Source organism: Balaenoptera musculus, chromosome 5, assembly GCF_009873245.2.
Source record: "Balaenoptera musculus isolate JJ_BM4_2016_0621 chromosome 5, mBalMus1.pri.v3, whole genome shotgun sequence".
NCBI classification, from domain to species: Eukaryota; Metazoa; Chordata; class Mammalia; order Artiodactyla; family Balaenopteridae; genus Balaenoptera; species Balaenoptera musculus.
The window spans coordinates 69,108,422-69,124,827 of NC_045789.1; the positions used below are offsets into that span (position 1 = coordinate 69,108,422).

General features: G+C 39.7%; 1 protein-coding gene across 1 annotated transcript; it reads left to right on the plus strand.

Annotated features, from left to right (window-relative positions):
- Positions 1-3,001: 3,001 nt before the first annotated feature.
- Positions 3,002-15,598, plus strand: CNGA1 (cyclic nucleotide gated channel subunit alpha 1). Its single transcript, XM_036853528.1, has 8 exons — positions 3,002-3,114; positions 4,175-4,291; positions 5,583-5,645; positions 10,374-10,415; positions 10,503-10,613; positions 11,888-11,995; positions 12,772-12,878; positions 14,184-15,598. The coding sequence occupies exons 1-8, from the start codon at positions 3,008-3,010 to the stop codon at positions 15,596-15,598; spliced, it is 2,070 nt and encodes a 689-aa protein (XP_036709423.1). The 5' UTR covers positions 3,002-3,007.
- The last annotated feature ends 808 nt before the right edge of the window (positions 15,599-16,406 follow it).

Consider the following 16,406-nt stretch of genomic DNA (forward strand, 5'->3'; position numbering starts at 1 on the left):
AAATACAAAACATCTAGAAATTAATAAATATGTAGGATCTATATGTAGAAACTTTTTCAAAAACATAAAGGAAAATAATTTCCCAACTTATTTTATAATTTTAATGCAAACTCCATCAAAATCTTTATGGTCGGCAAGGCAAATTTAGAATGATGACATTTCAAACCAGTAGGGAAAAGATGGACTATTGGTTATTGATTTAGTGCTATTTATACTATTGACTAGTCATTTAGAAAATATAAAGTTGAATCCCTACCTCACACCTTAAACCAAAATAAATTTGATAGATTAAAATCTAAATGTGAAAGAGGAAACCATAAAAGCAGTGGAGAAAATGTGTTGATAAATAATTATACGGTCTGGTGTGGAATTTTGAGTATCTTTATTTTTCTATTTATATTTTCTGTTTTCTTTTTTCCTAGAGTGAATATGTATTAAAGAGTGATTGTGTGATATAAAAAAAAGTTTTTTCCTATGTAGAGCACTTAGGCCAACAAGAAATTATGGGACAAGGGAAGTGATTCTTTTTTTTCTTCAGGTCCAAGCAAAGCCCAGGTTTGGTTCATTCTGACATATTGGATAATATTAGTTGTCCTTGTTTCATCTTTTTTACTCACGTAGTTTTTTCTATGTTGTGATGGATGAAATAATCATATATTCTCCTTTTCCTAATCATAAGGCACGGGGTCTCCCAGAAGGAGTGGTGATTGATGACAATAGGAAGCCAGCATGCTATAAATATAACCAGAATATCCATGCTGTTGCTGAAAAGGAGTCAATGAAACAATTCTCTTCTTAAAGTCGTTGTTTCTTTAAAACTTACTTTAATTACATTTTAAAATATGTGCACACTTTTATTAACAGACATTACAAAAATTCTCTGTTTACTATTTATTGACTACTGGCTGCTAGTTGTTTTCATTAGTTGTATGAATACTAGGGTGAAATAAAGAGCATTATTTATGGCTATCCTCACTGGAAGATGTAATGTTTTAAAGAATGAAGTGTGCTTTTTACATTTTCCCACATCAAATGATTTTTTTCTTTTTCTTTTTTTGGTTTTTGCTTTTCTATTTTATTCATAACAAAGGGCAAGTTTCCCTCCAAAACCCAGAGATCGGTGGTAGAAAAATAACAAAGGAAAAATCCCCAATCTGTATAATAAAAACCTGGGAGTACAGGTTACGGGGTGTGTGTTGTGGTGGAGGGGAGGGATGGATGGATAACCAGCCACAGAGGATTAGGTGGAGGTTTGGTACCTGCTGAAGTTGTCCAGCACCCCAGTCATCCTCTCAGCATGTTGGCCTTCTTTGGGTCTTCATCAGCAGGACCGTAGCAAGTGACATTCAGTACAAGAGCTGGTGTTCTTGGAGCCCGTGAACAGATACTGGGTTTTTGTTTTGTCGACTGGAAAAAACACACAACTTAAAAGTTGAGAATTATATTTTATTCGGGGACATTACTGAGGACTGTAGTCCGGGAAGGCAACCTCTCAGATAACTCTGAGGGACTGATCCAAAGAGGTAAGGGAGGAACAAGAATATATAGGAGTTTTTGCTGGGAAAAAAAAAAAATCATGTAGTCGAACATCAAAAGATGACTGCTAATCACAAAAAAACAGACTTCTCAAGTTAATGATTTTAGTGCTTTTCTATGTATGGGAAGAGTCAAGAGTCTGGGCTCATTGAAATCATTCCTTTGATATGCATCTTAACTATCTAGGGCCAGTGTCCTGTTTTCTCCATCCTGAATTCCCCCCAGGGCGCACCTACCCTGGCGACTGAAGTGGCTGATGGCTGGATAGCGGGCAACATTCATCTGTTGTTTACTGGAATGGCAGACAACATTCTTTGTTTACTGAAACAGCAACATTTTAAAAAATCCAGTTTCCTTTTGTTTTTCTGCTGACACCTAGCACTTTATTAGTGGAGAGCCTTGGTCTGGGAGAGGGGAGGCTGGGATGGACACCTAGCACCCATCTAGGCCCATTTTCCTGGACATCAGGTGTTATCTCCATGCACGTTTGGAGGAAACACCCTTAGAGATGAAATCCCCAGAGGGCAGCGCTGTGACTGCCAAGCAGCAGGGGTTGGAGGAGAATCCTGGGCACAGCTGGACCCTCGGGATGACAGGGCTTCAACGTTGGGCTCCATGTCCCTGGTTGGAAAGCAATGGCTGTACCCGTGCACAGGCACATTGTTGGGGCCCACCAGGGACTTCTCCAAGTTCCAGGCCACATCACGGCAGCACACTGAAGGCCAGGTGAAGTACTTGGGGCCAGTCATGGGTGCAGGGACATTGTCATTGGACGCCAGCAGAGCCTCAGGAAAGAAGGCAAGAGCGAGTGTGCCCACATGCCATTCATGTTGCCTGAAGCTGGGCTGGAACCTGCTGCCAGGACAGATTTGGAGTTCAGGATCACTTTGTTCTTGGCGTTTTCCTGACGCCTGAAGTGGTTGCCCGGGAAGCTGAGCGCTATGTGTACCAGAATAATTTAGGGGGACTTGTTGAAATGTGGATCAGTTGTATCTTTATTCACTCCAAAATTTGAATACCACTTGAGACCCTTTTTTTTTTCTGAATGCCTGTAGAGATTCACAGTTGATTACACCCATTTTGGTATTTTATTTTACTGCTTTTCATTGTTACTTAATTGTTGGATGTGCCTGTGAGGTCCCTATAGTTTTGTTCCACACCTACATTGCCTAAATATTTCAAAGCTGGAGTAAATCCAAATTAAAAAAAAAAAGAGTTCTACACCTCTGAATTTTAAAAAATACACAAAACCTTGAATTTAAAAAAATACACAAAAACCTGACTAGTGATAATTAAGTGCTTGGATCATGACTGTATTCTATTAAAAAATAATTCCTACATATAACTGGAAATAAGATTGTTATTTCAGCCTTAGAAGAATGGTAGAGTGAAACTTTTGATTACATATGTAAGTATATAAAAAGTCTTCCTACTAACAAGACTTTTTTTCTCCCCACCTATTAAGCTAACCATGAAGAAAATTATCATCAATACATGGCGCTCTTTTGTAAACATTCCCAATGTGATCGTACCAGATATTGAAAAGGAAATAAGAAGGATGGAAAATGGAGCATGCAGGTAAATGCATGCTTTTTTCTATGTGTGTTTTTTTTTTTTTTTTTTTTCCTGGCTGCGTTGGGTCTTCGTTGCTGTGCACAGGCTTTCTCTAGTTGCAGCGAGCGGGGTCTACTCTTCGTTGTGGTGTGTGGGCTTTTTCATTGTGGTGGCTTCTCTTTGTGTGGAGCACAGGCTCTAGGTGTGCGGGCTTCAGTAGTTGTGGCACACAGGCTCAGTAGGTGTGGCGCACAGGCTTAGCTGCTCTGCGGCATGTGGGATCTTCCTGGACCAGGGATCGAACCTGTGTCCCCTTCATTGGCAGGTGGATTCTTAACCACTGCACCACCAAGGAAGTCCCTATGTATTTTTAATACCAGCCAAAGTTCTTCAATTTAACTAAGCTTAATTTCAGTTTAACTTTTAATTTGAAACCTTGAACTTTGTACTTTATTTAATTTAGTGAATTTATTTATTCTTTAGGACAGTATAACTTATCTAACAAATGAACATAGATATTATTGTGGTGATTCTTTAGATGCACCTTTGCCAAATATTTCCTTAGTCACTGGCAAGACCTTTCCTCATGGGACATTTCACATCTAAAGGGATAACATTACCATAGAGAAATGTGAAAAAAAAATACAAAGTGTGAAATGCTAACGTGTTTTAAAAGTGTAATTTAAAGTGGTTGCCCTATAAATGAATAGAATTTGTATAAATGTGGTTGAATTTACTTTTAGTGGAAGGAAATGTTATTACAGGTTCAGAAAACTGTATAACATGACCTGAAGTACAGATATCATACTTTCTATTTGATAAATATTAACTAATCAAGGCATCAAACAATACAAATATGGAAGACCTAGAAAGTAGTTTCTTAATTACACGTATTTTACTGGATTGTGCATATACTCTATCTAATTCTGTGTATTCTGAACAGTTCTCATCTCACTCTTGTTAAAAACTGTTGTCTGTGTTCATTTGAGAGAGAAAGAGAAGAGATGAGAAATGAGACGTGTTGTTCCCCCACAATGGTTTAAAGCACTGATCTAATTAATCTCTGCCTCCTATTGAACCATAGCTCCTTTTCTGATGATGATGACAGTGCCTCTATATTTGAGGAATCAGAGAGTGAAAACCCTCATGCAAGGGATTCCTTTAGAAGTAGTAGACATGGAAGGGGACGGCCAGCACAGAGGTGAGCAGTATGATCTATCCCTCCACATCAGTTGTTTTTTTTTGTTTTTTGTTTTTTAATTTATTTATTTATTTTGGCTGTGTTGGGTCTTCGTTTCTGTGCGAGGGCTTCCTCTAGTTGCAGCGAGCGGGGGCCACTCTTCATCGCGGTGCGCGGGCCTCTCACTATCGCGGCCTCTCATTGCGGAGCACAGGCTCCAAACGCGCAGGCTCAGTAGTTGCGGCTCACGGGCCCAGTTGCTCCGCGGCATGTGGGATCTTCCCAGACCAGGGCTCGAACCCGTGTCCCCTGCATTGGCAGGCGGATTCTCAACCACTGCGCCACCAGGGAAGCCCCCCACATCAGTTTTTAAACTATTATTTAGATGAAAGAAAGGTGTTCTGCTCTTCCACTCAGTGGGCTTGGCCAACACTCCTGCTACCCAGCTACTCTGCAGGATCTCGGGAGTAAATTGCTACTTCTGTTCCTTACCCTCTTCTTCTCTTGGGAAACTGCCACTGCCTGATGATAATTCATGTCCATGGGGCTCCAAGCCATGAACACCCTTGCTGATCATTTTCCCTGAGACCCGTGTCTGTCCCTTAGGAAACCTCATGCCTGAGTCCTCTCTGATTTCCTCCTTCTTTCTGATCCTTCTTCCAATTATATGTGAGAGGGTTTAGCTGTCGTTCTCTAAAAATGCTCTCTTCCATTCAATCCTACTTTCAGGGAAGCAGAGCATTAGGGTGAGTAACGAGAAGAGAAAAGCTAAAAAAATCCTTAGGGGAAAAAAGCACTTGTGGAAACTTCAAACATGTGACCCTGAGAGTGTGGAAGGAGTGTGGTATTGGTGTGGATCAGGGGCTCCCATCCTGTCAATCATACTTACTTCTACTTCGTTTTTTTCCCTCTCTTTTTTTTCCCCCTCCTGTTTCTTTTCTCACTGACCACCTTCAGCTTTCATGCTGTTTTCATTTGTCTTGTCTTCCCTTCCTATCCTCCCGGACAATCTAAGTCTTAATCGCTTTCTGGGCGTTAGTAGCATCCAAGCTGGCTTACTCAGGGTGTGAGGGATGGTAATGGGATGCATTGTGAGCATTGATTAATAAACATTTATTAATTACTTTGGTTCATGGCACTGATATTCAGCAACTCATGCTTCGTGGAGACTCTATATTTTCAAAAATTATCTAGGCACTAGTTAGTAATGGGTAGAACCTGAAAAGTATTTGTTCTTTAAGACTGTTTATTTACTATGGACATTATACACATGGTGACTATTCTGATTTCACTGTGCTTTTTCATTTCCCAGGGAGCAGTACTTGCCTGGAGCCATTGCACTTTTCAATGTTAACAACAGCAGCAATAAGGAGCAGTAAGTACATTGACAATAGTAAACCACACCTTTGTTTTTAAAGAAAGACAGTAAAAAGGTAGAAATACATCTGAATGTGTTACACTGCAGATATTTATTAGGCAAACTCTATCTAATCCAATGGCATAGCTTTTCCATTATTTTGTCATTTGGTTATTTCCTCCTGAAAAATGTAGCTACTCATGTTACAAGTAATATGTATGTACGTATGTATGTATTTGAATACGTGTAGAAAAACCATGTCTATAGCATATGTGAAATTGCCCCTCCATGTGGTTAGGGTTAGGGTGGCTGACAAAATAAATAAAACATCATTAATCCTTCCCATTCTGAGCCAATGTGTCTTAGGTCAAGTTTCCCAGGAGACAGTCTCTGAGAAGGAGGTTTGTATACAGAGGTTTATTGGGAGTGCTCTCAGAAATGATACCTAGAAGGGAGTTAGGGGAGTAGGATTGGGTAGAGGGAGAAGTTGAACTTCAGAGAATAGAGTTGATGTGCCATGTGATGCTCTGGGGAGCTCTGGAGAAGGGATGGCCCTTCAGAGTTGTTCCATAGTTAGGCAATAGGACTGGGCTTGTACCCATGCACAGTCATTGTATGAGGGCTGCCTCTAGGGAGGGGGGCATAATTTTAAGCACGGTGGCGTCCTTTAGCCAAGGCCAGCCAAGGGAGAGGGAAACTATGAGCTGGCAGAAACCAAAACTGGCTAGTGGCACTGGTCAAAGCCCTGAGGCAAAAAAGCAAGTTAGTATCCGTAATATATATTGATTCAAGTCAAGATTATCTGATGCCCTTTCCATGGTGTAATTAACTTGCCATCAAGTGACTGATTGCTTTCCTCAAGTAATGGTGCTCTTTTAGAGTCACAGCATTAGTCTTTGGAACTGGAAGACTGGACATTCAGCAGTAGCAGCAGTTAAATCGCCTGGGTGAACGGGACCTCGTGTGTTGGGCCCATATATAGTCTCCATCTCTGCCACCATGGCTGCTCCATTCGTAACCACATTGTGCCAGCATTGGGGATGCCAGTGACAGAGGTTGGCTTTGTCAACAGGCTGATTTATTCTGTCTCCTTGGTTGTTCTTTTCTTTCCATGGCGCCTGCTATTAGATGGCCATTATCATGGAATACAAAGGTTTTAAAACCTTGTGCTCATGCCCATAAAGTCCATTCAGTCTGCCTATTCTCCAGAATTATTTTTCCCGATCTTGCAATATTTTTTCATCAGGTCCCTGACCAACCACCCAATGCATTGTGACTGCCCATGAATCCTTGTATATTCTTTTTTTTTTTTAAATAAATTTATTTATTTTTGGCTGCGTTGGGTCTTCGTTGCTGCGCGCGGGCTTTCTCTAGTTGCAGTGAGCGAGGGCTACTCTTTGTTGCAGTGCGCTGGCTTCTCATTACAGTGGCTTCTCTTGTTGCAGAGCATGGGCTCTAGGCATGCGGGCTTCAGTAGTTGCGGCTCGCAGGCTCTAGAGCGCAGGCTCAGTAGTTGTGGCGCACGGGCTTAGTTGCTCCGCGGCATGTGGGATCTTCCCAGACCAGGGCTCGAACCCGTGTCCCCTGAATGGGCAGGTGGATTCTTAACCACTGTGCCACCAGGGAAGTCCGCCTTGTATATTCTTAATTTGGGCCATTGCTTTTTCCCCACAAAGTAGATGATTGTGCACTGCTTAAAGCTGTGCCATTGGTAAGATTAACCTCACTATCTTTTAAGGCCACCTTTAGGTAGGGCTGTATTGTAGACAACAGCTCATTTTGGCTTGCATCCAGATGCCAAGCTGACCCATCCACAGGTCATGCTCCATCAGTTGTTCCTATAAGCCCAATATATGGCCATCGGTCGCGGGGGAGGAATAGCTTCGATGCAGCAGTGGTAGATGACATGGGGCGAGGGTGCCAAGCCACCTGCTCAGTCCCAAGTACATCACTTTATCATGTGATAGGTTGCAATACAACCTTATGACTTGTTAGTTCTGACAGGATCCAGCTCATGGTCAGGCCATTTTCTGTCCCATGGTTAGATAATCCTCTTTCAGGGCCCAATTAACATAATGTCATTGATATAGATATAGTGGACCAATGTGATACTCTGAGGAATGTCCAGATGGTCCAGGTCCCTCTAGATTATGTCATGACAGTGGGAGGGAGAGTTAACATAGCCCTGGAAAGTAGTGTAAATACATACTGTTTTCCATCCCATGTGAATATGAACTGTTTCTGACCCTCTTCCCCGATAGTGGTTAAAAATAACACATTCACCATGATTGACCCAGAACCTTAGGAATATGGTACTGATTGGGTGAGTGTATTGTTTTTCACATCTGCCACAGTGACTACAGTTGGAGTTATTATGTGGTTGATTTTGCAGTAGTCTGCTGCCATCCACCAGGATCCATTTGGTTTTAATAGGGGCCAGACATTGAATTAAACGGGGGTGTGATGGAGAAGCACCACCCCTGCATGCATTAGGTCTTTAAGGATTGCATTTCCTTTCCTGTCCAGGTTGCAATATTGCTTTTTGCCAGCAGGTAGGAGGCAGCTTTAGGGCTTCCACTTGGTCCTCCCCACTATGTTAGCTCTTATTCCACAAGCCAAGGAACTAGTGGAGATGAGGGTTCTGCCAATGACCAAATAAATGCATTCCATGTTTACATGGAGGAACTGGACAAATGACCACAAGGGGGCATCCTTAGACCCAGTGGAGGCCCCACAAATTACTACCAAACCACCATATGTCCCTCACTTTAATGGGGGTGGGGCACGATGATGCTTTAGTCCGTGGGTCTCAATATCAACTTGGGTCCTGTGCGAAAATGGCCTTTAATGTATCTAGGTATTCTTTTTTACCCCCAGTGTACAGTTACTTAAGTAAATGACCATTGGTTTTCTTTGGAGGAAAGACTGGGGAAATCATTACTGAATATACTTGTCACGGTGTTGCAGAGTCCTTCTTCGTGGGGGCTGGGCTTCTCCTCTGATTGGTTTCATTTCTGAGAGCTAGCTCAGGTTTAGAAACTATTCAAAGGGTTGTGACTTTTTATTGGGATAAGTTGCCCTTAACCTCCTGAGCATACATCCCCAATTTGTTTTTTATTATAAATGTAAAACAGTACCCTAACAAGTCAACAAGATGCCCATCTATCTAGGAATACAGTGTTCTGTTAACCTCTTCCATAGCGCTCTGTGGGTTAAGACCCTGGCTACTATGCTCACCTTACTGCTAATTACAATTATCAGACCTATTTCTCTTCTGATGGGTAAGCACTGCCACTGGTCTCTGCAATTTCTAGATCCTGTCATCCCTATTGCTCTCAGGGAAATCTAGTTCTGTACCCAGTTCAGCATCTCTCACTATCAGCCCTGGTCTACAGAGGACAGCACCAGTGAGCTTCTCAGTAATGCTGGTGCCCCTCTCACCAGCACATTCCCTGTCATTTTTGTATACTCTGAGCCCTCTTAGGGAACATAATCAGTTGGTGGGCTATTTTTCTTACTTAGTATATCCATTTTAGCCTACCACTTCTCTGAATCTTTTTGATACCTTCCTCCACCATGTGCCATAGCATTTTATAATTTATATTTTACTTAGTGTGAGCTATCACCTTTTCTGAGCTTCTAAGAGCCATCCAAGAAGTGTGCCAGCACCATCTCCCAAGGTCTATGTTAGGGTGTTAAATCTTGTATCATAAGAATGTACTCCCATAGCAATAAATTCCACCTTATCTAACTTTATGTTTTGTTTCTGTTTGTACATGACAACCTTAGGTGCCAAGCCTCATCTCCTTGTCAATTTTATCTCCTGTTTCTCCTTAGTAGCAGCTTTCCACTTCTGCTGGGCCATTCCTACCCAGACTAAGTTCATTTGTATATTTGCACCTGAAAATTTCCCTCCCTTTAACATCCTTTCTCTTCTTCTTAACCTCTCCAACTCTTACCCATACTCTGAGGCCTAAGTTTAGACCTACTTCCCTTTAACAGCCTTCTCTGACTATCCCAGTGGTAATGAGATGCCTGATCATTCATGTCTGAATAATACATTTTCCCAAGATATCTGAGCCAACAATGACAGCCTACTATGACCTTAGCTCTGTCTGACTCCAGAATCCATTCTTCTGCTGATAGAGAAAGCCAACTGCAGAAAGAGCCCACTAATCCCATATTCTCCACTCAAGAAGAAACTGTATATAGAAGAAGGTGATCTCAAATCTGGTGAATGATTCTACGAATTAGGATTCTACTGTGTTACCACAGAGCTTTTTGTCTGCTCATAAAACATTGCTTCAGCCAGGATTACCCCTCTAAAGAAAATTGATGGCATTTTCTTGAAATTCTCAAAACTCTTATTCAAGCATAAATACAAGTGACATTAAGAAGCTTAAATTTTAAATACCCATTTTTTGGATATACATTGAGACTTTGAAAGTACACTCTTGGGGGCTCTTGTTTCTTAAATTTCCCTCCCTGGGTTTATGTGTTTATCCATATCCATTTTCTCCAGTTTTCCACATGCACTAATTCCCAGGAATTTTATTTGTTTATTATCTGGGTGCATGTCTATTTTTTGTTGAACCCGCCATTAGGAGATCAGATTTCTGGTCTCTGAGCACAAGGGCAGGTCTTTGAACACAAAGCCCAGAATTCTTGCCCAGTGGAGAGGAACATAAACAAGAATGGAGGTCAGAATGTAATTTGATTATGTGATATATTGGTTTTTTTCTATAGAGAACCAAAAGAAAAAAAGAAAAAGAAAAAAGAAAAGAAGCGGTAAGTAAGACTTTGGCATGAATGACCCCACATTTTTCTATCCATAACATTTTTGTATTTTACCAACTACATCTCTCACTTCTTCAGCAAGCCAGATGATAAAAATGAAAATAAAAAGGACCCAGAAAAGGAAAAGAAGAAAGAAAAGGACAAAGACAAGAAAAAAAAAGAGGAGAAAGGCAAAGACAAGAAAGAAGAGTAAGTATTTTTACTGGCATTGAAATTAGGAATAAATTTGTGATGGGTTTAGGATGCAGGGATAATGTCCCACAAGTTTATAGTAAAGAGGCCTGGTGTAAAGACTAAATAAATTCTTATCAAATGTGAATTTAATTTTTTTCAAATTTCCTTAAAATTAGCAATGGTAGCCTTAGTTTTCTCATCAAGAATTTTCAGCGTCATGGTTAATTTCCTTCCTTAAGCACTGGTGAAGATAAACTTACCACTGGGACAGATTTAGGATCCAAAGAAATTGGGTTTCTAGTATCTTACCATCAATATTTTTAGTTGAAATAAAAATTTAATAATTTCATTAACATTTTTGAGTCATAAATACTGTATGGCAAATAATCCAAAGTAAAGTAGTCTCATTGCAAAAACCATGCCTAATTTTGAGAGCAGTATAAATGCTGTCAAAACATCAGCTATTTGAAAGAAACTTTTTAAAACATTTGAGAGTTAGAGTTTCACAAGGATAAGGCTGAGTGATATTTTCAGAGCTATCTTTTTTCTTTTTATTAAAGAAAATATTGTCTTCTAAACTTACTCAAAGAAAACTCTTTACCAGATGATGGTTTACTTATTTGTGCCTGTTAGAAATGTGTCGACATTGTATAAAAGAAAAAATCCTTAAAAATATAAATTTGATACCAGAAAGTTTTTAAAAATGTCCCTTTGATCATATAGTTCCTTCCGTCCTTCTTTCTTTTGCCCTCTATTGCCTCTCAATTCCTCATACACACTTAAGAACAAGCACTTTTTATTAGATTGTGTTATATTCTTCTCTCCATACAGATGAGAAAGAAGCCATGAGTTCCTCCTCACAGTGTGCTCCCCAATTGTTTTGTTACCTGGTAGGGGGAGTGGTAAAATCATCATTGTCCCACCAACCATTGCCTACCAAAGGGGTCTGTGGAATATCCAGAGTTCGGCATGATCTCTGCCATTGTTCTCTCTCAGTAGCTGGAGTGATAGAAGTGTCTGCAGCATCACAGTAAAACAAGGGCTTTAATAAAAGTCTAAAGTATGGTTTAATGTAAGACTAGTAATTTAACTATCTATCCACCCCTCCCTAACCAGTTTCTTATGACTAATGCACTTATACCAAGCTAGTCTTCCCACTGTGGAGTGAGCTTCTTCAGCTTATTTCTAATTCATCAATTGTAGGTGATGGGCATAACCATATTTGATATTTGAAATAAAAATATTCTTGTTCCTTGGTAACCTTCCCCTTTATTTCTAATTGCTGCTAGGGAGAAGAAGAAAGTCGTGGTTATTGATCCCTCGGGAAACACATATTACAACTGGCTGTTTTGCATCACCTTACCTGTCATGTACAACTGGACCATGATTATTGCAAGGTGTCTATATATTTTTGTGGATCTCAAACCACTTCTAGTTTCCAAGTTAACTGACGTAACAGTTTGGCATAGAGCTCTTTAGGACATACCTCCTTTCTCCAGCACAGGTTGTGAAGAGAGGTTACATCATTCTCAATGTGTTTTCCTAAGAGCAAGAATAGGTGCTTTGGTTCCCAATATCCTTGGAAATCCAGTACTGGGATGGGGGTGGGGTGGGGATACTTTTAAACTTTTGATTGCTCAATCATTTAATTAGAACTTTGGGAGAAACTTTTTATTTTCTTTGGCCTGCAAGAAAAAAATGTTGCCAAGACTGGAAAAAGATCAAGGATCTAGGTTTTATAGAGCAAGATGTGTTTCCCAAGGGATATCTATGGTTCCTTGTCTTTTAGACAGTAAACATCTCAGCCATCCAGGACCAAGCATGATTTCCCAAAGCATTTTGGGTACAAATAGTCAACATGAACCTAGATATCAATGTGTATCACCCAAAAATACTTTGATGTTAGCTTGAAGTCATTTATTCTCATTTGATGTTTTCACAAAGCTGACTAGCATAATGGAAAGAATGTTGAAATTCAGAAGTGTGAGAAAACTAAATCCAACCCTCAGATTTGGGAATAGATTTGGGAAAGCCATGGTTGATTAAATGGACTCCAAGGACCCCTCCTAGCCTTAGTGTGTTATACTTCTCATTATGACAAAAATTATACAAAGAGGACTTTTACTTAAATTGGTCCCATTTCATTTTATTTATACAAGTTTTTTTTTTACAGAGCATGTTTTGATGAACTTCAGTCTGATTACCTAGAATATTGGCTCATTCTTGATTACTTATCAGATATAATCTATCTTCTCGATATGTTTGTACGAACAAGGACAGGTAAATATGTTCAGTTTTGGATATTTTGCAATTTCATGCTTTTATCTCTATGTATAACTTGAAATTTCTTAATTCAAGTATTCTTCAAAAAAAAAAGACTCACAAAAATTTGTTTTAGAGGAAAAGGCACTCTTGAAAGCAAGAGTACCATATACCCACCCACAGGCTTAGGCCACTCCAGCTGATTCAGAAGGATGTTACTAGGCAACCTTCTGGATGTGGATTGATGGCTTTCCTCCATTCTTCTGTTCACTGGGTTTATACCAGGAGAGAAGAATAGAGAGAACAGAAATATTCTGCCAGTTCTGTTGAGAAAGGGTAATTTCTACCTAACAGAGATACCTTGAAGAGGCATGGAGGAAAATGTCATTGTACTCAGCAGAGCTGTACTAGAAATTTTATAAGAAACAGGATGTACATCCTTAATTCAACTTTGTGGTCCATGGTGAGGCATTATTGACCAATAATCTGGGCAGGATCTGATAGCTTCCGATTTAAGTATTCTTGTTAAGTAGGTATAAGCTCATTTTCTATACTACCACATGCAAAGGTAACCTGTGTATGCAGAGTATCACTTTTAAGAATCATTATGTAAAATAAAGACATTCTCTAATATCAGTGCACTGGAGCAATGCTTCAGTTCAGTCCTATGCACAGCTCTGGTAACCAGGATAGGAAGAGAAACAAATTTTTCCCTAGTGAAATATATCACAGTACTGAAATTCTGGGTTTAACACACAAGGTGCATGGTAGCAGCTTAGGAGAAAGGAAAATCCCAGTTGTCTAAGGAAGCCTGGGAGGGGCAAGAAAGAGATATGAAAATGAAGCCTCAAAGGACATATGCTTCACATTGAAGGGGCAAGGCAAGAATATTCACGAGAGTCAAACAGCAAGGAGGTACCCAAGCTTCAAGGGTGGGGCCGGGATTCTGACAAAACAGTGGCATGAAGAATTAAGCACAGTGTTAGAAAAAGAAAACTTTCCAAGAACACTGTTCATAAAAGGCATAGCTTTACCTGGGCAAGATGCTGAATCTAGAGAGGTCTGTATATATACCTTGTATATATACATTGCATATAATCTCTCACTTCTGTACTTACAAAGCTTTACTTTTTATTTCTGCAAAAGAACATTTTCTACAGCCATATGTTGATCAGTACTCATATCTTACTACATTGCTAAAAACATATTTATTGGAATGAACTCTTGTTTTGAACTCAATGAAGTTTGTTGAGAGTTACTTTAGAGAAATTAACAGTGGCATAAAAAGGAAAAAACATTACTTTTTTTTTTTTTCTATTTTAGGTTACCTAGAACAAGGACTACTGGTGAAGGAAGAGCTTAAACTCATAGAGAAATATAAATCAAACTTTCAATTTAAACTTGATGTTGTATCAGTGATACCAACTGATCTGCTGTATTTTAATCTGGGCTGGAACTATCCGGAAATTAGATTAAACAGACTGTTCAGGATCTCTCGAATGTTTGAGTTCTTCCAGAGAACGGAAACCAGGACAAACTACCCAAACATCTTCAGGATTTCTAACCTCGTGATGTATATTGTCCTCATCATCCATTGGAATGCGTGTGTGTACTTCTCTATTTCCAAAGCCGTTGGATTTGGAAATGATACGTGGGTCTATCCTGATGTTAATGATCCTGAATTTGGCCGTTTGGCTAGAAAATATGTATACAGCCTTTACTGGTCTACACTGACTTTGACCACCATTGGTGAAACACCACCTCCTGTGAGGGATTCTGAGTATGTCTTTGTGGTGGCTGATTTCCTAATTGGAGTGTTAATTTTTGCCACCATTGTTGGTAACATAGGTTCTATGATTTCCAACATGAATGCAGCCAGAGCAGAATTTCAAGGAAGAATTGATGCGATCAAGCAATACATGCATGTTCGAAATGTAAGCAAAGATATGGAAAAGAGAGTTATTAAATGGTTTGACTATCTGTGGACCAACAAAAAAACAGTGGATGAGAGAGAAGTCTTGAAGTATCTGCCTGATAAACTAAGAGCAGAGATTGCCATCAGTGTTCACTTAGACACGTTAAAAAAGGTGCGCATTTTTGCCGACTGTGAAGCTGGTCTGTTGGTGGAGTTGGTGTTGAAATTACAACCCCAAGTCTACAGTCCTGGAGATTACATTTGCAAGAAAGGGGATATTGGACGAGAGATGTACATCATCAAGGAAGGCAAACTCGCCGTGGTGGCAGATGATGGAATCACTCAGTTTGTAGTATTGAGTGATGGCAGCTACTTTGGTGAGATCAGCATCCTTAACATTAAAGGCAGCAAAGCTGGCAATCGAAGAACGGCCAACATTAAAAGTATTGGCTACTCAGATCTGTTCTGTCTCTCAAAAGATGACCTCATGGAAGCTCTAACTGAGTACCCAGATGCCAAATGTATGCTAGAAGAGAAAGGGAAGCAAATCTTGATGAAAGATGGTCTACTGGACATAAACATTGCAAATGCTGGAAGTGATCCTAAAGATCTCGAAGAGAAGGTCACTCGAATGGAGGGGTCAGTAGACCTCCTGCAAACAAAGTTTGCTCGGATCCTGGCTGAGTATGAGTCAATGCAGCAGAAACTGAAGCAAAGACTAACCAAGGTTGAGAAATTTCTGAAACCACTTATTGACACAGAATTTTCAGCTATTGAAGTATCTGGAGCTGAAAGTGGGCCCACAGACTCTACACAGGACTGAAAAGCTGGTTATTCATAAGGACATGCCTCAGGATCCTTTTGGTGATGTGATGATGGCACCTGTAAGTTGAAAGAAGAGAATGATTCAGCTGGGAATTTTTCCATAAGGAAAATGTGCTTTCGTGCAGGGCACAAGGCCGTACACTCACTTGTGAGATACTGTGGCTAAAGAATCATCACACTTAGAATTTTTCACAATGGATAATGTGCAAAGATATAAACCAATTAACTTATCAATATTTATATCTTCTGATTTTTTCACATATGCTTCTTTTATGTAACACTCTTTATAAAAGTGAACAAGTATCCCTCACTTTCAGGCAATTTATATTGTTGAGGAGCAACTGGGAATTACCGTGTACATCATGTTCAGGATAACATTTAAAAAGAATTAGAATGCAATAAAGTAAAATAAAACCTAAAGCTGCTGTGGATATTATTTATTTGATAATATAGTAGAGAGTTTAGGATATTTTAGAGCTTCTGGGGCATTTTAGGGACCTTAATCATTTTACTCTAGGGCTTGGGAAGAATGGTTGAGAAAAACTTCTTACTGATAAAAGCATGACAAATTATATATATATATATTTATGAAATTGAAAATCATAAGATGTTATAGGAATCTTTTATAATAAAATTTTTTTAATTATCTGATTATTAAGGCCTGACAGCAGTGGCTACTATCTTCTTTCTCTGACTGACCAGCAATAAGAAAAAGAGATAAAGGTAATACTCTTACTGGGTGATGAACAAAGGAAATTGTTGTTAGAAAAGGAGACCGGAAAGTTCTATGGTCCAGCATGGGCATC